The sequence below is a fragment of the Gordionus sp. m RMFG-2023 genome, chromosome 1 (genome assembly GCF_954871325.1).
Source record: "Gordionus sp. m RMFG-2023 chromosome 1, tfGorSpeb1-WG-v2, whole genome shotgun sequence".
Classification (NCBI taxonomy): domain Eukaryota; kingdom Metazoa; phylum Nematomorpha; class Gordioida; order Chordodea; family Parachordodidae; genus Gordionus; species Gordionus sp. m RMFG-2023.
In genome coordinates this window covers 23,810,573-23,836,292 of record NC_088775.1, presented here as the reverse complement: position 1 = coordinate 23,836,292, position 25,720 = coordinate 23,810,573, and the positions used below count along the sequence as shown (strand labels likewise).

Below are 25,720 nucleotides of genomic sequence, written 5' to 3'. Positions count from 1 at the left end.
TTAATTCTTTTGAGCTTGGTAATTAATATACTCAGTGTGGGAACATAATATCTTATGCTCATATTATCTTGCCCTTCCAAGATTTTAAGTGAGGCAGCAACATATTGCATAACAGGAGACATAGATCTAATATTAAAGATTCTTTCATTTCTTTAAAGCTATCCAAAATTCTTGCTATCAATGTCTACCGGCAAAATATCTTGGTACGTGGAGATAAAGTGTTTATCATCTAAAAGAACCATTATCCACCATGGATATTGGTTGAAAAGTATTTATTATAAAGTTCATTATGACTTTGTCAGCCAATTTTTGAGATACACCTGGTGTTGATGAATCCAAATTCATCAATTTTGTTTGAATTAAATTTGATTTGGAAGTGGATGTATCTTCTTCCATTACCAGGGTTGCCAAGTCAATATTTTCAAATTGCGGGAGAAATTTGGTATTTTGCGGGAGAAATATGAAAATTGCGAGAGAAATATGAAAAATATGGTAGAAATAAAAAATTTGCTAAAAAAGGCCCGCAAAATCCCGGCCGGGCCGAGATTTTGAATTGACTTAATTATCCGCCTATTATTTTTTATAATTAGTTTATATAAATACAAATTCAGTAACTATTTTTTAAAATAAAATAACATCTTGATTTATTTAAATATATAATTTATAAAAAATAACCAACGATCCTTTTTAAATATAAAAGAATGTAAACAAGATAAAATTTTATTAAAAAACAAACGATTTTAGTTTTATAATGTAAAAAATATATTTTAAGTGAATGTCCCGCAAAACATCAGCAATTAGAAATCTAACTTATGTGTGTATAATATTATAGGGAAAGGCGCTTAATTATCACGTATCACGTTTAAATACATAATAAGGTAATATTGTACTCAATGATAATTATTTTATTTATTATTGTTCAATCACATTTTAATAATCAGTGCAGAAGAGTGAATCTACATACATTGCAAAGCAAAAATATTCTCCAAAAATAAGAAATAATATAGATGCAACTACGCTTGCAGCAATTGTAATCACTTATCTTGTAATACAACATTCACAGAGCTACTTATCATACAATGTAGGTAGAATCCCTCCCCATAATATTTAACGACTCCAAGATAAATGAAAACTTTACTTGTAGAATAAAAATGAGCAAGGATATCATCAATATTTTAGAACCTGAATTCAGTAGGTCAATTCTTGACGATTTGAAAGATGGGCATACATATGCAATATTCTAATAGATGCATCTAATAAGGAAAATATTAAAATATTTCTTTTGATCCTTCGCTATTTCAAAAACGTTTCAAGAAAACTATTAAATTTTTTCCCTTCAAATAGTGAAAAATCCAAAGACATAGCTAACCATATAATGGTAAATATAACAAATTCTGGATTATCAATAAATTACATGTCAACTTTCTGATCTGATAATGCCTCAGTGAATTTGGAAAAAACCAGAGTGTATTTACAGAATTGAGTCAGCACAATATTGGTTGCGATATGTTCCTAGTACCCGCCATCTATAGAATTTTAAAATTTTATAAACCTTTAAATATTTCTTAAATAAAGATTATAAAAGCTGATATTTAGAAAAAATTTTTCAAAAATGAATGGCAGAGGTATATTTAGGAATGATTTCACATGTAGGAAATATACTACATGCTGTTAATGGAGCTCGGATGAGACATTAGATGCTCCTCTGCTTTTAGACAATCTAACTTTAAGTATTCTGGCGAATCATAAAAAATAGAGAAAATTACAATCTCCTCAAACAAGACATCAATGTCTTTCGGTATTTTTATATTTATTAAATTACAAAAACCATCAATTGACGGTTTCTGTTCCAAGGTCATAATATTTATACATTTGTAAATAGAGTTATTAAAATCAAATTTTGATTGTAAATATTCTAAAATTGTTTTAATAAAAATATCTGCTTCATTTAAAAATGTATTAATTAGAGTATTATTTGAACATTTAATATTTTTAGCAATAGCGCCATAAAATTTATTATCAATTTTTAACTGTAGAGATGAACAGAGCTGTAGCATGATTTTGTGAATCTTTATTAATAAAGAATATTTTGATTGCAACTGAATATTAACTGCATGAAGTAAGATTTTTACATGTGAAACTAATCCCAAATATGCTTCTGCCATTTCATACTTGAATAAATTTTTCAAAATTTTAGGACAGCTTTTAAAATCTTTATTTAAAAAGTATTTTTTTAAGGGTTTGTAAAATTTAAAATTCTATCGATGGCAGGTATTAATGATAACCACCTGATAGGTACATATCGCAACAACTAACACCATTCCAAGTCAGACCACTCCACCAACTCTTTTAATTCGTTAACTCTTTTCGTTGATGTAATAAATTCGTTAAAACACCTCATCATAATTATTTCGACATCCACAGATAATTGCCTTCTTGCAAGAATCATGTAGATGGCATATACAGTCAATTGGTTTTAATTCATTATTTTGCTGCCTCAATTCGGTAAATACACTCTGGTTTTTGCCAAAATTTACAGAGGCATTATCAGTGCAGAAAGCTGACATGCAATTCATTGATAACCCTGAGCTATATTTACATTATGTGGTTAGCTACATCGTTGGATTTTTCACTATTCGAGGAAAAAAATTTAATAGTTTTATTGAAATGTTCTTATTCTTGTTGGAATAGCGAAAGATCAAGGGAAATGTTTTAAAATTTCCCTTATTAAATGCAATTGTCAGAATTGCATATGGATGCCCATCTTTCAAATCGTCTAGAATTGACCTCTAGGATTCAGGTTCTAAAACACTTGTGATAGCCTTGCTTATTTTCGTTCTACCACGAGTAAGGTTTGCACTTATATTGGAGTCGTTAAATATCATGGGAAAAAGATTCGACCCACATTGTGATGATATAGCTCTGTGAATGTTGAACTACATGATAGGTGTATACGATTTCCGCAACTGTAGTTCCGTCTGTATTATTTATTATTTTTGGAGAATATTTTTGTATTGCAATCGATGTTGATATACTCCCCTGTACTGACTTATATGACTTATATGAATGAAATGATGTTGATTTATTATTAGGTAAAAATAAAACAGGATAGAAAGATATTTACAAACTAGACATGTTTTTCAAATAAATATTTAAAATTTATTATAAAAATAATCAATTAATGTCTCATAAATTATTATTTATATATTTAAAACGTTAAAATACTTTTAAATAAAATTGCGGGAGAATTTAAAAAATTGCGGTAAATTTTTGCGGGAGATTTCCAATTGCTGTAGTTTTGCGGGAGAGAGATGTCTGCGTGTAAATTAAAAAATTGCGGGAGTATTCCGCTGATGGGGAGAGACATGGCTACCCTGTCCATTACCCCAAAACTTTTGAGATATTTTTCAATCTCTTTATAAAGTCTAAAATTATAACAGTAATCACTAGAATATAAATTATGTAGGAAATAAGTGCATAAAAATGATTGAAATAACTATTTTATGTTTAAAATAATTTAGATAAAATTTATGAATATATAAAAAAAATGATTGGTCTTTGATTTAAATTTATTTTAAAAATTAAGGATTAGCCTACACATTGATATTAAATTTGTTTTATATATTACCTATGTTTTTTCAAATTAAAGCTGCTTGTATGATTTGAGGATAAAATTTTGCGACAGATCTTGCATCGAAACCGATATCCAGTAGTAATTTTTTCTTCAAGATTAGAGTATTTTTTGAATTTTGGGAAAGGATAATCTATATTTTTCTTATTTTTAAAAAGAAATTTCGCTATCTTCAACAATCTCACACATTTTTAATTACTAGATTTATAATGCTAACTAGATTTATAATGTATATTTTTAAATATAAATTAAAATTTCAAAATTAAATTAAATAAAAGGATTATAATTTATATTTAATAAAAAATATTTTTTAATAATTTTTAGATGTATTTATTATGCTACTTTCTAAATTAGTAGCGAGCTACCCCTAACGCTATTTTACAAAAAAAGTAGCCCACTAAGGCTACCGCTACTGAAAAAAGTAGTGCTCAATAGTAGCGAACAACCCTCTAATGTTTGATATTGGAATGGATTCCAGAGCCTTGTATCAAATATGGAAGAGGAATCATCGCCGCCGTATTAAATATTTTCAGAGAAAAATGCAACCCAATTGGCTTAATTTACAACACAATCTATAATATTAATATAAAATTCAAAATTAATATATTATTAATTATCTTGTGTATAATAATTATATTTTTAAAATCTTTATTTACCATAATTTAATGCTATTTAATATTTTTTTATAAATGAATCTAAATCTCAGATAAATTTAAATTTTGAAAATTAAAAAGGTATTCTTCTTTTATTATAATAAATACAATCGCTTGCGCTACTCATTTGAAAACGAGAGCGATAGCGTTAGCGCGCTAATTTTAAAAGTAGCGTTTAGCAACACTGGAACATTAATATAAATTTGTCTCATTATTTACTCTTACTCGTTTGATTCCCTATCATGATCAAAATACGCATAGAACTGGTATCTGTTGATATATAATTGACATTTAGGGACGTTTTTCAATTGATTTCGAATAAGAGATAAATAACATTTTTTTTATCTTTGTTCTTTTTACAATGATATCATGTGACATAATTATTATAGTGATATATTTATGAAATAAAAATAATCTGGAATTATCATTATAGAATCATTTATTTTTAGAAAAGTAATCATTCTTATTTTTTAGAAATGGAACTATAAACCTACATTAGACATCAGAAACCTGAAAATCACCATTAAATTTAAGTTCGTAAGAATATTACCATTAATACGGTCGATTAAAAACGCTATTTTATTTATTTACTTAATAAAAACTAAATAATATGATGGATAAGTAACTAACACATTTATGTAATAATTCATGATATTATATAACATAACACATAATTAATAAGAAGTAAAATAGTTAGATATTAAAAAAGCTCCAGGTTAATATAATATAAAAAATTTAGTATTTAATGACTGGGAGCAAAACTGATATCTGAGTCGGACCAATTAAAAAAAACTCAATATTATATTACATAAACTAGAATAATGGCAATATTATTTATCGAAAAAAAATTAACAGAAGAATTCATCATTTTATAAAAATAATAACAACATAAAATCCAATAAATCAAAAAGAAATCTCAATATTTGTAATGAGGACGTAGGGGAGCGTTTGCGTTGATTGAATCAGGAAATCGTTCGTTATACCTTTGCAGTCTCAGGTATTTGACGGCTATAAGATTTCCTATAAAAAAAATTTAATTAAAAATATTAATCTATACTCGGTCCGGTTAAGCTCAAATTTTTTTCAATTACTAAACCTTAAACCAACCTTCCCCCCCCCCCAATCTAAAAAGAAGAAGAGGGGTATATGGGTGTGAAATAAAATATTACTTAAATAAATTCTCGTAGGATTTTTTCTTCTTTTAAATTCACGAATTGAAATGTAATTATTTTTTTTAAACGCAATATATAATAATTTATAATACTTTGCATTTTATTTTATTAAAAATATATAATTCCTTGTCAACTGGAATGCTCTACTCGTTGTTTAAAAATTGAGACAGATTTAATGTTCAAGAAGATAGAGGAATAGTAAAAAAAATAAGAAGGTGACATTAGAAGACAATGGACATAGATATTATTATCAATCATTAAATCAAATTTAGATAAAGAAAAAATATAATATTAAGTTTTGATTGACATATTTAATAGCGATTTAAATTTTTATTTAAAAGAAGGCATTCATTAACTAGGCAACGATATAATTCACAAAATCCGATCAAATTTATCCAGAAAAGGAGATTGGATACCGTTTTTTATTATACTTTTAATATAATCTAGATAGGACATTCATTTTTATCATTGTTTTAATATTTTAAAAAGAGTAAAGTTACTCCTAACCCAAGTATCTACATAAGCCTTTTCATAGGGGAGGGGGGGGGGGGGGTTCTAGGTAGGGATTTATAAATATTTTGCGATGTAGGTTCTCGACATGTACCTTAAAAAAAGTGGTTTAATGAATGTCAATTAATTATAAAATAATCATGGGTGGCTATGTATTAAAAATGAAAATATTTTTTTAAAAAGAAGGAATAAAAAATGAAAATTAATACCTCCGTACCACCATCCATGTAAAGCTGTGAAAGTGGCACCAGCTGCGTCACTTGTTCCGCATTTCACGTAAACACAACCCTAATTTTTTTTATATTAGAAATATATATTTCAGTGCTATTAAATTTAAATCATAATATAAATATTTTAAATAAACCGGACCCAGAACACAAACCGTATATTAGGCCTGGAGAGTAAAAATCTAGCCAAGCAATGCATTAAAATAAAAAAAACTCGAGCCGAGACAAAATATATTTTTATAAATCCGAGCTGTGCCTAAATATACTACCTCTGCAGTTCTCTGATAAGCAAAAAACTTTAAAAGTTCTTTAGAATACGATATTCCTGAAAGGTTTTCTTCGTGAGAGGTTATGTTTTATACAGGTTCTAAGAAGTGGACCAAAAAGGATTGTAGTTCCAGTTAAATTGTAGTTCCAGTTAAGAAAGTTTCTAGAGAGAGAAGTTCAGAATTATGATTTATAGATTTATCCCATATCAGGTTCCTGGTTATGGTTCCAAGTTCTAGTTCTGAAGTATTTGCTTTTTCTTATTGCATAACAAAATAATTGTATTTATTAACTTCTGGGGATTCTTGGTCTATGACCATGTGAACTATATTCGCGTTAGGCCCACACTTTTCCAAGATGGCGTCTTTGACTCTATCTGGCCATTCGTAACCGGTTTCTCTGTTAATTTGTAATAATAAAATAAGAATTAGTTCTTGATGTGATAAGTTAAAAAAATAAACATAATGTCATTATTTAGAAAAAATCACTTTTAAATATCCAAAAATAATCGTATAAAAATGAAAATTATTTTTAGAGGCAAAATGAAATTTATATTTTTGTAAATTATTTTGCAATTATATCATTAATTTTATTCATTAAATAATTTATTAAAACTATATAAATGTAAAATAATATAAACTTTAATAAAAAAAATTTAATTTAGTTCCTAGAGGAACAATAGTTAAAAATATTGATTTGTATGTTCTGACTGAGGAATAGCAATTCCCTTTGTTTAGATGTTTGCGATGATTTTGTAAGCAAAACTTTTTAAAAAGCTAAAAGTTAAAGAAGTGAACTGCCGTTGGTAGACGTTGCTAATGCTAAGGATTTTGTATTTATTTATTTTTTTATTCTCTGCTTGGATAAGCAGGTTATATTTACTATTAATGGGGAAGGGTGGGACACATGTATATCCCAAATAAGGGTGTTGCCCATGGTCAAGGGGATAGTGGTCAGACCGTAGGGTCCTAAGCCGTCATCTGTTGAGAGGTAATAATAAATGACGAAAATTCTAAAAATTTATAAGGCTAAGGCCATATTGAGCATACTCGCTTTTAAGCCATATTAATAGATAAAACCGAAACTAAGCAATGCAAAATATGATTACCAAAAATCTAGATTATTTCGAACGTTAGTATATTTAAAAATTTTTTATCGTCTGCTTAACTCATTGTATAGATATTTCCATATTTTAGAGTAATGAGTGTAAATGTTGTATTGGGATATGGAATTTTATGGGAGTTTGAATCCCAAAATGAGAATTCTTTGTTATTTTTCAAAAAAAAATTGAGTTCCCATGGGGATTCGGAATATATTTTTTGAAAATATTAAATATTTATTCTAATATCTTATTATGCTTAGATAATAATTTATTTTGAATATAGTACGTATTTTTACGCCTGAAAAATAAAATTCAGATTATATTTTTACGCACTTATTGTTTTAATTAAGAAAAAAATTTCTTTTTAGTCAATTGCATTTTTTTTACTCTCCCAAAATCCTACCTTCAGCCTCATCGTGGCGGGGGAGTGGCAACGTCTTTTGGCGGCAAATGGAGGTCTAAAAGGTTCCCTGTGATCTGGGTCTAGAATAGGATCACCGTCTCCTCGACGGGGTGTAAAAACCACTTAAAGAGGTTGATGTCAGGAAGGGCATCCGATTGTAAAAACCTTGCTACAAAAATTTCCCTATGGTTACAACAAAGCATGGGCGGGGTACAGCCCAAAGTACCCCGTGGGCCTCCTCATCCGCCTACGACAAAAAGAAGGATGGGAAACCTGGTGGAACCACTATTCATGAAAATGAAACCTATGACGGCCATAAACGACCTGATAAAAAGTGGAGAAACCAGTTAACGGGTGATCGAGTTAGGGTCGCGACATGGAATGTTGGGAGTATGACGGGAAGAGCGGGAGAAGTCGTCGATGTATTGCACAGAAGACATATAGATGTGTGCTGCATACAGGAGACTAGATGGAAAGGAAATGGGACCAGAATGATTGGCAAGACTAGCGAAAAGTATAAATTCTTTTGGCAAGGAGGTAATGATGGTAAGGCTGGAGTTGGGGTATTGGTTGCGGAGAAATTGGTAGACAAAGTAGTCGAAGTGAGAAGGCTAGACAACCAGATAATGGTTATCAAGATGATTATTGGTAGAAAGCTATATAATATGATCTCGGCATATGTTCCTCAGGTTGGAAGAAGTGAAGAAGAGAAAGATGTATTTTGGGACAGTCTATTGGGGGTGACATCGAGACTGGCAAATGAAGAGGGGATTATCCTGGCTGGCGATCTGAATGGACATGTGGGAGCGAGTAGTGAGGGTTATGAAGGAGTACATGGAGGGTTCAGTTACGGCATGAGAAATTTGGAAGGAGAGAGGATTTTAGAATTTAGTGATGCTATGGATATGATTGTTTGTAATACAATGTTTAAGAAAGAATCAGAGAAGCTGGTGACTTATAAGTCGGGTAGTACCAAAAGTGTTGTGGATTACTTGTTATTAAGGAGATGTGATCGATGTATAATAAAAAATGTGAAAGTGATACCGGGAGAGGAATGTATAAATCAGCATCGACTAGTTGTAGGAGATCTCACTCTTAAAGGTGCCAGGGTCACTAAAAGAAAGTTTGTCCCAAGGCTGAAGGTTTGGAAGTCAATTCAATATGGCATTGGCGATTAGGGAGGCGGAGGTGGCACAAGCATCTGGGGTGAATGACAAGTGGGAAGCCATGAAGAAAGCTTGGGTAATGACAACTGAGGAGGTATGTGGATGGACAAAAGGGCCGCCTAGACATAAGGAGACTTGGTGGTGGAGCCCGGAGGTAGCGAAAGCCGTGGATGAGAAACGGAGGTGTTTCAAAGTATGGTATAATAGCAAAGAAAATAGTGATAATGATATTTACAAGATGGCTAAAAGAAATGCTAAGAAATTAATAGCGAAGGCTCAAGAAGAAAAAAGACACGAGTTTGCTAAAGAAATGGAATGCGCTGATGGAATTGGAAATATGGTTAGAATGGCAAAACAGATGTCAAAAAAGAGGCAGGATGTGATAGGTGTAAAGTGTTTGAAAAATATGGAAGGAAAAATGACGATTGATAGTAGTGGTATTAAGAACACCTGGAAGATTTACATGAAAAGACTTTTGAATGAAGAAAATGAATGGAATAATAATATTAGTTGTGCAAAGGTAGAAGGTCCAGGGTGTAAATTTGGCAAGGACGAGATAAAGAGAGTAGTGAAAAAGATGAAGAAAGGGAAGTCATCGGGTTTAACGATGGTGGTATCAGAGATGTTTAAAGGTTCTGATGATTTAGGGATTGAATGGTAAATGAATTTAGCAAATCAGATTGTCACAGAAGGTACTATTCCCGAGGACTGGCGAAGAAGTATAATTATCCCTGTATACAAGGGGAAAGGTGATCCTTTAGATTGTGGGTCTTACAGAGCTATTAAACTCTTGGAACATGCAATGAAAGTATTTGAGAGAGTTTTAGAAAAGCGGATAAGGGAACAAATCAAAATTTATGAAATGCAGTTTGGTTTTACATCGGGAAAAGGCACGACAGATGCAATTTTTGTGGTGAGACAAATTCAGGAGAAGTATCTTGCGAAGGAAAAGAAACTCTATTATGCGTTTGTTGATTTGGAGAAAGCATTTGATAGGGTGCCGCGTGAGATTACAAGATGGGCCTTGAGAAAATCCGGTGTGGAGGAATGGTTAGTTACCGCAGTGATGGCAATGTATGTTGGAGCACAAACAGCAGTACGGACGGATTATGGTGATAGTGACAGCTTTGAGGTGAAGGTAGGACTTCATCAAGGATCCGTGCTGAGTCCATTATTATTTATCTTAGTAATGGATGTGGTGGCTAGAGAAATGCGTGAAGGACTTCCCTGGGAGATATTATATGCAGATGACCTTGTATTAATGGCAAACAGTGAGGGAGAAATGAGGGATAAAGTTAGTAAATGGAAGATGACTATGGAAACAAAGGGCCTGAAAATGAATGTATCAAAAACAAAGGTGATGATTGGTGGGGAAAATCTAAAGATAGAAGAATCAGGTAAGTGGCCTTGTGGTGTATAGGGGAATAGGAGTTGCTAGAAATTCTATCAAATGCACCAGATGCCAGAAATGGGTACATAAAAGATGTAGCGGGAAAAAAGGCAGTTTGATGTTAGAAAGAATGACCTTTATATGTAAAACATGCATGAAAGGGATACATAATAATGATAACCTAAAAAATGGTGGTCTGGATATTGGCAATGGGTTAAACCTAAAAAAGTGGATAAGTTTTGTTATTTAGGTGATATGCTAAACGCAGATGGTGGTGTAGATTCTGATGTTGTTGCAAGGATCAGACAAACTTGGAAGAAGTTCAGAGAGATGTCGTCTATTCTTACAAATAAAAAAGTTTCTCTGAAGTTAAAGGGGAAAGTTTACGTAAGCTGTGTGAGGAGTTGTTTAGTTTATGGCGGTGAAACATGGGCAATGAAAGCAATTCACGAAGCCAAATTAGAAAGAACAGAGATGAGGATGGTTAGATGGATGTGTGGGGTATCTCTGAGAGAGAGAAAAACTAGCAAGGAATTGCGAGCAAGATTAGATATAGAAATGATTGGTATGGTAATTCGACGAAATAGACTAAGATGGTTTGGGCATGTGGAACGTATGACAAGAGATGACTGGGTAAAGAGATGCACAATGATGGAAGTAGGAGGATCAAGACCTAGAGGAAGACCCAAGATGACGTGGACAAATGTGATAGCGGCGGATATGAGAAGCTTGAATCTTACAAGTATTGATGCTCAGGACCGTCAAAAATGGAAAAGAAAAATCAGAGGGAAAACTGGCCTACCCGAGTAAACCTAGAAATCGCTATAAAACGGAGAAGAAGAAGAAGAAGAATTGCATTTTTACCCCTTTATTTTAGTAATTTTCGTAAGATATTTTATACATATATATGATAACATACATTAATAAATTCATAGCTAATTTTAGGGATTTCGATTTAAGCTAAAAACTTAGTTTTGCTTTTTTTGTAATCGAGTGAAATGTCCAAAAATGGCTATTATCTAATTTCTTAGTTAACTATCAAAAAATATTCCTAATATTACAAATTTTGAATTTTTTTTTCCTAAAAAATAACTGTCCTACTCCAGAAATATTTTTAATTTTAAAATTAAGAATTCTAAAAAAATTAAACAAATCAAATTTATAGGAAACAAATAATTGAACGAAAAAATAACTCCAAATAATAAACATAATTGGAGATGGATGCATCATTATTTTTTTTTACATATTTTTGTCGAACATATTCCTTATCTTGAGGCATTGAGTCAATCCCTGGGAACCATATTGATTAGAAACATCGTTAGCCGGACCTTGCCATAATTTCCCATTGTCGTTCTCCTATTTAATTTTATTTAAAAAAAATTTCTTTACTAGAATTTTTTATTTCAATCTCTATTTATTTTTCTCTTCTTTCTTCCATGTTAATCATAAATCGTTATCGAGCTAATTAATCAAATTTTAACACTGACAAATCCATTTTATACAGTGGTATTAAGAATATGAGAATTTCTAGTAATAATAATAAGTAAAATATTGGATATTGTCAGAGATGCCCTGATACCCCTCTTATTGCCGATATTGATACCAATTCGATGCCGATATCTAATAATAACCGATACTGCGATATGATCGGTTCGATACTTGTTATATCTCTGGTTATTGTGAAAAATCATTTCCTTTGCAATTGCTAAAATTTATTTTTTAAAAAATGCCCATTATACAGAGTGTATAAATGAGGGCCAAATTTTAGATCATCTATTGGCGAAATATCAAGATTTAGGTCATTGTCGTTTTTTTTTAAAAATTGGTTAAATAATCGAGGTTTTTAACAAACACTAATTATTCAAAAAAAACAAGGCAAATACATCGCTATTTTCGTGAATACTATAAATTCGACCAAAAGGCAAAAGTTTTTGAAATCATCTACAACTTGAAATTAAGCCATTCTTTCTAAAAAAAACTTTGTTAGTGATCCATTTCAATTTCACATTTTCACATTTTATATCAAGATGACATATTTAATAATTAATATAAGATTTCTAAAACTGTAAAAAAAAAAGGAAAATAACAACTGAAAAATATTTTAAGACCGTGCCCTGTTCGCCTTCTTTTTGAAACGTATTTCTGATTAGACCAACCAGTCTATTAAGATTTTAAGCTAGTATTATTAAATCTAAATAGTCTCTTTCTTGGAAATAAGATGAGTCAGGATAAAACCTAATAATTTATGAGCGTTCAATTATTATTTTTGAGTATAAGTCAGAAACCTGCAGGCCCTATGGCCGAGTACACGGATCGAGCTTAAAAAATTTTTTTAAATACCCGAGCAGGCCTAAAAAAAAATTTCAAAAAAAATACCAAGACCGGGCTGTATATTTCACCGAATATATAGCCGTTATTAGGTATAAAAATTATAAATAAATGTAATATATTTTAAAAAAATCCAGGCCTTTGTAGGATTGTGAAATCAATACCCATTATAGCTTAAATACCGTAGTGATATTTTGGTATTGCAGAATCAATATCGTATTGATCTTTAAGAGATGTTTTCATCGCTTCAAATATATTGGCGGCCATTAAAATTGCAAAATATTTATTCATTATATATTTTTTCATCTTCAATATATTGGCGGTCATTAAAATTGTAAAATATTTATTCATTATATATTTTTTCATCGTTTCAAATATATTGGCGATTGTAAAATATTTATAATTATATATTTTTTCATCGCTTCAAAAATATTGGCGAACATTTTCAATTTATAAAAAATTTATTTAAAATAGATTTAATAGTTTTAAATATATTTAAATGATTATAAAAATGATTTTCTCTTTTATATAATTTTTCAGGGAATTTATTTATTTTACAATTTTTAATATCCTATATAATTTTTATTTGTTTACTCATTATTTGTAATAATTTTCTTCCTATGGTTAAAATTATATTGTTTATTCAACTCCATCCTGCAGAAAATTTTAAATAAATACAATATACAAAAGTTTTCTTCATTTCCATCGTATTATTGGGATCTCAAGCCTTAAAATTTTGATAGACAAAAGCTTAAGCTAATCACAGACAAATGAGAGTTTCTATTACGTCAAAGGATCTCAATCAATATCTATCATTCTGATTATGTTTTAATCATTTCCTGTTGGCTTCTTAAAATTGTCATTTTATTTTTTGGATGCATATATAATTATTTAGCTGAATAAAATTTAATATGGCATACAAAATTTTTTATATAGAAATTTATAAAATAAAATCTTAATGTTTTAAATTATTCTTTTAAACTGAAACAACTATTTTTCTTTGTATATATATATTTTATTGCAATAATATTAAAACTGGCTTCATCTATAAATGTCGATTCAAAGATTTGTAAATTATATTAGATTTTATTTGTAAAAGTTGAGGTTCGGTCATAAATTATCAATATGATATTGATTTTAGATGGTACTGATTTTACAATACTACACCGGATCTGAATATATAAAACATGGGCTAGGCCGGGTGGTGTAAATGGTACTTCTGCAAGTCTCTGTTATAAGTGCATCTCCGATTTTAAATGTGTAAAATATGCTTGAAATGCAATTATTAACCTCTTCGATATGGTGATAGTGGGGAATCCATTTCCACACTTCGAAAGGTTCTCCGTGAATGGTCTGAGCCTCAACCCTTATCCTAGAATCATCATTGTTCATGTGATAGAGCACCTGAGTCCATGTTGATCTTAATTCTTGTCTGTTTTTTCGACAATTTATTTCAATTCCCTCCAGTGAAAAATTTATGGGGATTAAAAAAATGGAATATTTCAAAGAATAAATAAATATAATATATTTAATATTAATGAATATTAATGAATATTCTGATTTTTTTTTTAAAAAAAACTGGAGGATAATTGATAATTTTTTTATTTATTCAAAAAAAAAACTGGAGGATAATTGATAATTTTTTTATTTATTCATAGGAATAAAAAATAACTATAATATTCAAATCAATGATATCTCAAACCAAGATTTAAATTTAATATTAAAGAATTTTACGATTTTAAACGAGAAGCGACAAACTATTTAAAAGAATACTATTCTTTTTGGATATGGTTTTTTGGAATTATAGTTCAAAAAAAAGCAATAAGTTAATTTCCTGATACGAATTAGCCATTATTTAGGCATTACCCAACTTATAATAGGTAATCATCACTACTAGGAGATTCCTCAAATATATTCTTTCTTGTTTTAAATTGCAATAACCGTTTGTTGGGCGGAATTAGCATGTCCCTGACGTGTGAAATCGCAATGTAAGGAAAAATCTCGGTATCCTTCGCAGAAGAATTTTTGTAAGCTTCATCGTTTTTCATGACTATATCTGAAATATTATACAATTGTCAATCAATATTTTAAATATATTATATATTTCTAATTATAGCAAAAATATTCGTGAAATCGTGGGCCGAGTATTAGAGGGATCGATATCCATTTTATATTTATCAGGAGAATTTAGAATTTTTTTTAAAATATTTGTTGATTGGAGAGGAATATATATATATATACTGAAATAAATTTATCGAAAATTAAGAATTTTGTAAAAATAAAGATCTAGACATAGAACACTAAATATTCAGCCGATATTGCTTGAAAAAATAAAAAAGTTTTCTAATGAAAAAGTTTCATATTTTTTCTTCAGACATTTTTCTCTAAGGAAAATATGCAAGGATAAGGTTTATTATGCGATTCACGTGTATAATGTAGGACTAACTTTTAAAATGTAATACAAAATAGTTATAGGAGATTAATAGAACCCTCCTGTATATTAACAATTGCAATAATATTAAAAATTGCAACTCAAATGGTATCCTGTTGTTAAAGGCTAAGCCGAGTCGACTTAGCTGCGACTCGAGCCTAATTTCTAGTCGATAAAACGACTTTGACTTGAGTCGACTAAATGAGCCGCATTGGTCGGCTCACTTAGTCAGCTCGTGTAAGTCGACTCGCTGGGTCTGCTCAATTTTTTTGTTTTTTTATATCTGGTAAATTACTAAATTTTGAGTTACTGATTAATGTGTACAAAATTATAAGAATATTCATGTTGTAACTAAAAATGGCTCATGACCCGAATTCAGCTTCAGGGATTATATACCTAATTTTTATAAAACAAAAATGTAAAAATATAATTTATATTGTAAAGATGTTAAATTAAAATTTCAGTGAAGATGTACCATAGATAAGTGACAATTGTCATAATCGTTATTTTTAAAGATTTTTGAAATTTTTTGACGCAAGTGGGTAAAAATATAGATTGTAAATATGTTATATTAAAATTTTAGTGAAGATGTACCCTAGATAAGTGACAATTGTCATAATCGTTGTTTTTAAAGTTTTTTAAATTTTTTTGACGTAAATGGGCTAAAATAAGTATTGCTAACATGTTTAACCCTTTCGCGCCCGGAATATTTCCCATGAACAAAAAATACTTGTATTTTGATATAATAAAATAATGATTTTGACATTTTGATATAATAAAATAATGATTTTGACAGGTTAATGATAAAATACGAAATAATAAATATTGTTTTATAAATTAATATCTCTAAGTACCAACCATTAGTTTCTTAAATATAAAAATTAATTGATTAAAAATTTTGATGACAAATGATCTCGCTGGGCGCGAAAGGGTTAAATAAAATTTTAGTGAAGATGTACCATTAATAAGTGACAATTGTCATAATCGTTATTTTTAAAGTTTTTTAAATTTTTTTGACGTAAATGGGCTAAAATAAGTATTATGTTAAAATAAAATTTTAGTGAAGATGTACCATAGATAAGTGTCAATTGTCATAATCGTTGTTTTTAAAGTTTTTTAAATTTTTTTGACGTAAATGGGCTAAAATAAGTATTGCTAACATGTTTAAATAAAATTTTAGTGAAGATGTACCATTGATAAGTGACAATTGTCATAGTCGTTGTTTTTAAAGTTTTTTAAATTTTTTTGACGTAAATGGGCTAAAATAAGTATTGCTAACATGTTAAAATAAAATTTTAATGAAGATGTACCATTGATAAGTGACAATTGTCATAATCGTTGCTTTTAAAGTTTTTAAATTTTTTTGATGTAAATGGGCAAAAATAAGTAATGCTAACATGTTAAAATATAATTTTAGTGAAGATGTACCATAGATAAGTGTCAATTGTCATAATCGTTGTTTTTAAAGTTTTTTAAATTTTTTTGACGTAAATGGGCTAAAATAAGTATTGCTAACATGTTTAAATAAAATTTTAGTGAAGATGTACCATTGATAAGTGTCAATTGTCATAATCGTTGTTTTTAAAGTTTTTTAAATTTTTTGACGTAAATGGGCTAAAATAAGTATTGCTAACATGTTTAAATAAAATTTTAGTGAAGATGTACCATTGATAAGTGACCATTGTCATAATCGTTGTTTTTAAAGTTTTTAAATTTTTTTGACGTAAATTAGCTAAAATAAGTGTTGCTAACATGTACCCCACTTCATGAGTCGACTAAGCGAGCCGACTACACGAGCTGACTAAGCGAGCCGACTACATGAGTCGGCTCATGCGGCTCCTTGATTGGCTTGAGTCGGAGCCGTTTTTTACGACTACGACTCGAGTCGCAAGTCGTAAGAACTCGACTTTTTAACAACACTAATCCTGATAATATGCATAAAATTAGTGTTGTTAAACGGCTCGATTTGAGTTAATTTTTAAAAACGGCTAACTCAATATTTTAGCAATATGGCCTAAGCCTCAAGATATCGCTAATAGATGTCCTACTTTGTACCGTCTATAAACAAAATCTTCAGGCTTGCGTAATATTTTTATGGATAAAATATTGAGCTAGCAGTTTTTAAAAATCGGCTAAAATTGAGCCGTTTAACAACATTACATTAAATATATATAGCATGCTGGAGCATTAATAGTATGAAATGAATGATATATAATATTCACAATTTTTTAATTTTAGGAAATTTTGGGATTATATCTTATTTTCAAATATGTGATATAAAAAATAATAACCTAGAGCTTTGCGAATCATTTGATAGACCTTTTCGTTTTGGCGCCTTTTATAACAGATGAATTTGAATGAAACGAACCCCAAGAGTGACAAAAAGATCAGGACTATAATATATATTTTTTAAAATTCGCATCAATTATTAATTTTGACATTTAATAAAACATGAATTAAAAAAATTTCATCAAGAGATTGGACAACTAAATACTTAGTATCACCATGGGACTTCGATATAGTTCCACAATAAGTCAAGAAATCCTCAATAATTAGGTATAGCAAGGAGGTAAAAAAAACCCTATTACTAAGGAGCAAGTTAATATTGTTTGTATACTATGACAAAAAAAATTAAAATCGTAAAGATTATTATTCATCAGGACCTACACTAAGTTGGGATCCTGAAAAATTGAGAAAGGAACTTCTAGGTTGGAATGTGAAGCAGTCTAAATTCCAAAAGTATGTGGAAATTCAGCCTAAAAAAGTCTAATTCAAGAAAATATTCCAACTCCTAATGACCAATTTCTATAGTTTACTTTCTACCCTTCCTACTGCCAATTTGCTACACTTTCTTTATATTTCCATTTCGAGTTGTTCGCATGGTTTCATCCCAATCTCCTATCCAAAATTACCCTAAGAGTCGGATTCAAAATATCAAAAAATAATTTAAAAAATAATAAATAAAAACTTAATGAATAGGAAAAGATTTTGGAGAGCAAATATCCGAGTCCCTTGAAACCCGAGCACCAGAGGGGTATGTAGGGGCGCGCGGATTCTAACCAATATACGTCGTAAGCGGTTGGCAGTTTGATCTTGCTGTTATAGCCCGATTTATCCGCTAAGCTATTTGATTTGATTATATACAATGCATAGCATAATATATATTATAATATAATGGATAAATCATTAAAGACTACATAGAATAAATAAAGCACTCTTAAGATGCGAGATGAAAGAAACAAAAATGATTATAGAGGAGATCTTATTAATAAGAATAATTCCGAGATCTAGTGTAAAATGAATTCCATTACATGGTGGTGTGCAATCAGGAATAACACACCATATATATATACAGTAGCCAGAACATAATCTAGAACTTATACACTAAAAATAGTTCTGATTCTCGAGCTCCCAATATTTTCTTTTAAAAATTGATACCGGCTCCTGAAAAAATTTGTAAATGTTATCTAAGTTCTGGTTATTAGATATGGCTCCGAGAGTTCGATCTGCTTTCAAAACTCAACAATCAAATTTTTAAAAAATTCAAAAAATAAACGTTAAATGAATCATAAAACATTTTATATTAAACAAGTTGAGTTTTCGTTAGAAACTGGTACCCTAATTCGGGGTTTCCAGTTTCAAGCTCTTGCTAACAACTATATTTACATGTTATAGTCGAGTGACATTAGTGAATAGACGTGCTATTATTATAAGTAATAGGAATTGGCATATATATTTGGTAATTACTTGATCCCCCAGTGAGGATTGTCCATCATCATCTTGATAGCCGACACTAAGTATTCGTTCATTTGAAATTTGGGGATACCTGGCTATTTTTTATGATTAGAATTATATAGCTAAAGATTATTAGGAGATAGGGGAGCAGGGATCTAAACAGAGCGATAAAAAACATGTTAAACAACATTTTAACCATATTGTTATTTTTTAAAAAAGAAATTTTATTCATAGATTTAAAATGTATAAAAGCACAAAGTCAATATATCCCAGAAAAAGTGCACCACGTGACTAAATTAAATATTTTAAAAAAACGATTGACCATGCCAACCCTATTTTTTTTAAATTATAGTGCATTTGACACTTTAAATTATAATGATGAACTTACAAGAATCAGCTGATTCTTTAAAAAAAATTAATAATGATAATTGATGTTAATTTTTTTTAACTTTAATATTCATTCATATAAATTTAAATTGTTATAAATCCAATATTTAATTTTATACGATGTAATATTATGAAAATTACGTATTTGGCTTTGAGATGCAATAAAATATCATCAATGGAATAATTTTTAGGTCCGAGGTTGATAAAACTGCACTGATATCGCCCTTTTAAACATTAAAAAAAATGACTGATATTAAACTGAAATAAATTTTTTAAAACATATATATAATGTAATCAATACATAAAACAGATAGGTATTGGTTCGATTAAAAAAGGCTAATCAAATATTTTAGCCAAAAAATGTTACGCATGCCTCGAGATTTCGTTAATAGATGTTTAGCCTTTTTGCCATCTGAGCAAAATCTCTTGGGGTTAGCCGTTTCTAAAAATAAAGTCGTTTAACAAAACTATTAAATTTATAGAAAAAAACGACTATTATCAATTAATTAAATATTGGTTAGACTTAAAATAGAATAATCAACTTTAAAATATAAAATAATTATCAAATGAGTGTTGTTAAAAATTTAGCCGATTTTTAAAAAAAATCTATTAGTGAAATCTTGGCGACTAGGTAATCAAATCGAAGCATTTTCGTTGTCATAAATATTAAAGATCAATCATTAAAACCTATATTATTTTCAAAATTTTCACTATTTTTAATCAGAATATATTTTTTTCCATTTTTACCCAGTATAAAATTGGTAATTAAATACAAAATTGATCAGCTATTTTGATCAGTAAAAATCTTAAATTGGGTAGTGATAGATGTGAATCACGGACAGAAATGTCCTGGACAAAATGACCCAGGCAAGAAGACACTGGACAAAAAGACAAACCGCAAATTCTGCAGGTAAAAAATCATTTATGTATGTCGTAGGCGTATAGAAAATCAAGATTATGCTTCAAAGATCCGAGTTTTGTAGGACGTTGAGAATTCTTCTTTTTTTGTTCAAAATTAGTTTCCTGTGGTAAACATGTTTTATCCCTCTTCAAATTTTGGATTCAAATATCTAAGCTCTTCGGCGAGTCTCGAGAGGGTTTCTACCTTAGACAGAGGTTAGTCATCGCTTTTCTTGATGCAAACCACATTGGCTTAAACGAATCTTTCTAAAGAGCTTTCCTATATCTACTTTTCCTTTCTTATTTTCTTCCCCCTTTATGATATATTTCTTCTATTTTTTAGATTAACATAATCTTGCATTAGTTACTATCTATTATAATAATAACTAGAAATGCATTTACCTTTATATATTAATTGCTTTAATTTTTTTAAAATTTTTATATGATTTAAGAAAATTGGATTGCTTAATTTTTTAGGTTAATGATAGTCACTACCAAGTCAACGATACCATTTTTCTAAATACCAACCAAATTTGCTAAATACCGACCAAAATTTATTAAAATGTAATAAGACCTTATTTAATAAATATTATAACGGAATCACGTGGTCGAGTCCGGCCTCCTATGTATCATTAACCAAGGACGGAACCACCAAGTTAAATTAAGAAGAAAAAATGATCATTGCTGGGATTCGAACCCATAATCATCGGATTGGTAAGCGACGCTCTTGCCGATTAGGCCACAGAGGCTTCCCATATATATTATGATTTTTCAAATATATATTATAAATAAATTTGGTATTGTCTATCCAAATGAAAAATAAACAAAATACAAATTTGATAGGTATTACTTTAAGGTAGTGACTATCATTAACCAATTTTTTATGTAAATTCTTTTTTATTATTGATAAGAATTTGTTTTATGATTTTATAAAAAAAAAATTATTATTGGACAAAGATAGAATTAGGAATTATCAGTGAAAATTGTTATAATCAGAATTTGAAAATAAAATTTCGCAAAAGTTTAAGTAAAAATTTTTTGAATGGTTACAAAATTAAAGAAAGATTTTTGTTAAAGAAGATTAAAAAAATTTCTGATTTGTAATTTCACCATAAATGATTTTTTAGACTTAACTTATTAAAAATATTTCACAATTTTTTTTTGAGATTTTGGTAAAATATGCTCGAAAATTCTGTTTGAGTAATTATAAAAAATTTTGTAATTTTGTAATTTCATTGTAAACGATTTTTTGGACTTAACTTAAAAAGGATATTTCACAATTTTTTTTGAGATTTAGGTAAATATGCTAGAAAATTATATTTGTGTAATTATAAAAAATCTTTTTAATTTGTAATATCACCGTATAAAATATCTAAATTTAATTTTGAAGAGCATTTCAAACTGTAATTATAGTTTCCTTTTTTACTAAAGTTCATGGGAAAGATATAAGCAAAATTTATTAACAACTAAATTTTTATAATTTTTTTTAAAGATATAGCCTTATCAGCTTATAATCTTTATATCTTGGATATATCATAAATTTATTTGGCTGTCATCTCCTACCATTATTATCTAGAAACTTTAGCTTTAAAAAAAATTATATCACAAGCTAATAACGTTTGATTCAATTTTAAAAAATTTAACATTTTATAATAAATATAATTTATATTTTGTATCAAAAATCTTAAAATTTATACAAAATTATTTATAATAACAAATTTTTACCCACAAATTAATTTTACACCAGTCCTCTTTAAAAAAAAATTATTATGAGACAGACTGAGAAAAATATCTAATGGACAGTGTTGGGCGATTCATACATAAAAACAAGCCTCAAAAATTTATGATATTAAATTTTACTAATATTCTTTGATATAAAATAAAAACAAGAGGCTTTTTTATTTTCATTTTACTGCTAATTCACCAAAATCTATAATTCAAATAAAAAAATTTATTCCCTAATGTATAGAAAATTAAAAGCTATGCTGGATCTTTCATAAAATTTTAATGGACTGGACCTGCTGTTCATAAGATTTTAAAGGGCCAGGCTGGGAAATAAAAAAAAATATTGAGCTTTTATGGACTGAACAAACATTTAAAGACGAGCTGAGATAGGCCATTTGTGCAAAATATCTTAGCAGGCTGAAATGGCAGGTCTTGCAAATCTCAGATTTAAATCACATTTTTTTTGGTAATAATTTAAAAAATAAATGAAAAATATATTTAATGACATATCAATTAAAATATCATGGAAAAAATATATACTGGCAAATCTAAAATACCAAAAAATATATATTTAAAGGATACACTTACATATTAATTTTATATGGGTAAACTTAATAATAAACCAACTATTTTTAAAATTACTGATAATTTCAAATAAAATACTGAAGAAATATATAACAGTCAAATTCAAATAATACAATTTAAAGTTATTATTTTTTCATATTTTTAAAAATACCAATTCAATTTAAACATCAAAGTGTTTTAATTTAAAAAACATTTGCAAATGCTATTAGCTATTTTTATAAAAAAATCTGATAAATCAAAATTTTTAACAAAACTAGATATAATTTTACTCATTTTGAAAAATTTATAAATAGCACAGAAGAATTAACAATCATATTTATTTAAATAAAATAAGGCTGTAACTGTACCAATTTTAATTCAAGATTGGATATTTTGTGTTTATTAAAAAATTGGAATGGGCCAATATTTTTAAAAAAACCCAATCCAATCCAATATTTTAATAGTTTTTGGTTATTCTATGATTGTATAATATAATATTTTTTATTTTATAGATAATTTCATAATGATAATAAATAAATAAAAGGAACCAAAATTCAATTTATTTGTAAAGCTTAAAAAAATCAAATTATTTTGAAAGATAGAGTAACTAAATTTAAAATTTCTTGTTGGATAAAATATCTAACAAGTCACATTCAGTTCTAATTGTTAAAAGGCTCAATTTATACAATTTTTAAAAATGGCTAAATAAAGATTTTAGCTAAGAGTAAATTACCAATTTTTAAATATTTGCCAATGACATTATAGTTTGAACATCTATTGGCAAAATTGAGACTTAAGTAATAATATTTTGCTTAAAATCTTGATTTATAATAGTTAATTGAGCTATTTAACAATACTATACATTCAGTCATAATATTGGAGAACATAAAAACAAAATACACATACGTTAGTTTAGTTTTTTTAAATAAAAAGTGTTTATTTTTAATAATATTGATTAAAAGATAGTTGGTAAATAAAAATCAATATAAATATTGGATAAGGTTTATAGTAATATAGGTAAATATTGGATCAGATCAATAAAAAATATGTGGATCAAAACAGCCCAAAAATTATATTTTTAGGAATAAGTTTTACCAGCACGCTTAGATAATAGATCATATATTAACCTAACAAGTTTCACTACAAAAATGTGCTCATTTTCCATAATACATTTCTAAAATTATTTTTTATTATATATTAACATATTTATTTTAAGAATTGTATTAATATTTGAACTTGATCATTTCCACTACAAGCAAATTTTTTCTCTCCTATATATACATAACTATTTAATATTTAAAAAATATATAAATCAACCTTTAATTTGTATCATATTTTGATTAGTTAAAGAATCTTTGAAATTATAATAGGCAGATGATAATAAGAGAATAAGGCCTAAAACTAAAGCAACTGATAAAATATTTTGCAAATTGGATGGTTTTATTAGGAAATGGAAAGATCTTGACAAAAATGATTTGATATGATTAAAGTAATATGCATAATTAAATTTTGTTCCACAATTGTAGTAATGGCTATAATAATCTAAATAAGGATTTTTTTCATTTTTAAGTTGATTGCGCATCATTAAATTCCTTTTGCTATTGGTGGGAGAAATTTTTATTGGATTTTCATATTGTAAACTGCTACACCTACTATTTTGATCATGGTTATAATTGTTTGGAATAATTTTAGATTTGAAAAAATTTAAATAACGAGATATATAATGATTATCTTGGTCATCAATATTATCTTCTTGGTTAGTGTTTATTCTATTCTGGTAATTATTAGGATTAGAGCTATAGTTTGATCTTGAATCCAAAATATTTTTATCATCTATATGTGAAGATCTATATTTTGGGTTTATATCAAGGTAATTTCTAACAGGTATATAATTATCTGATTTATTTATATTTCCAAAATTTTCATTGATATAATTTCTTTCTTGATTGTCATCCACTTCCATTATATTTCTATCCCAACTTTTATTATTATGATGATCTGAGCTAAATTTATCATCCAAGGTATCACCGTGATCAAATCTATTTCTGAGTGTATTTTGTGACATTAACAAATTCTTTGATCTCAATATAGGATAGGGATTTGAGGTTTCATCTTTAAATTGAAGTGGTGAAGAATGTGATATATTTTGTGACATTTCATCATTTCTTTGACTATTTATAGCTTTATTAATTATTTCATCTCCTTGATTAAATAATGCATTCCTTTTACCTAGTTCATTAGATTTTAGGATAGAAAAATTTAAATTAGGGTATAAAATATTTGAACTTTGTTGTTTAGGCTTATTATAATTATTTTTAGAACTAAATATAGAAGATAAGTCAATTTGAGGTATATTTTGGACTTTGTAATTTGATTTTATAGGGGAAAATTTGTTTGATGGAGGCGATGGTGTTGAAGGAATAACAGTTAATTTGGGTGAAATTTTTAATTCATTTTTATTTACATCTACATTAAAGGTTTTTGTAATTTTTTTAATTGATGAATTTATGATTGGAGTGGAACTTTTAATGAACGTTGCATCAGGTACAGTTGTTTGAATGTTAATAATATTTTCATTATTTTCCTTATAAATATTATATCGCGTTTTTCTAATTATTGGTACTTTATTTTGTGTATCCTCTAACTTTTTCTCATTAATAGTTATTTCACTTTTTTCGTTCATAAGTTTTTGCAATTTTTTAAGATAAACACTTCTTGTAGATTGCGTGATTGGGCCAATTGAAGTAGCTCCGTAACTTTTCAGCTTGGTTCTCAACTCTTCATCCGATATATTGTCTTTAATCATAATGATATTTTTTTAGAATGATCAGTTATATTTAAATGAACGAATGTTTAATTGGCAAACATAGTCGGTAAATATGAATATAATAATTATATTCGATAAACAACGACCTTAATTTAATTAGTCGAAGAAAAGTAAAAATGATTATTTATTTTTGACAATTCGATTTCACTAAATACTTAATATTATAGTATATTTTATATTATTCCTATCAAAATAAAGACATGACAGATTGTTTATAATTATCAAAGCATGTGAATTTATAAAATATCAAATTTCTATTTTGACAAAATAATAAATTATATGACAAGTTTTATTATTTTATT

The 25,720-nt window shown here is 28.2% G+C and overlaps 1 protein-coding gene across 1 annotated transcript; it reads right to left on the bottom strand.

Moving 5' to 3' along the window:
- Positions 1–4,891: 4,891 nt before the first annotated feature.
- On the bottom strand, positions 4,892–25,443 carry LOC135931014 (uncharacterized). Its single transcript, XM_065467863.1, has 13 exons — positions 23,909–25,443; positions 23,828–23,862; positions 23,687–23,765; positions 19,544–19,626; positions 19,028–19,110; positions 18,249–18,403; positions 17,572–17,673; positions 14,791–14,905; positions 14,140–14,281; positions 11,765–11,877; positions 6,754–6,859; positions 6,176–6,254; positions 4,892–5,304 (listed from the first exon to the last, which is right to left on the bottom strand). Exons 1-13 carry the CDS (start codon positions 25,395–25,397, stop codon positions 5,201–5,203), a joined length of 2,685 nt encoding a protein of 894 aa, XP_065323935.1. The 5' UTR covers positions 25,398–25,443; the 3' UTR covers positions 4,892–5,200.
- Between the last annotated feature and the right edge of the window lie 277 nt (positions 25,444–25,720).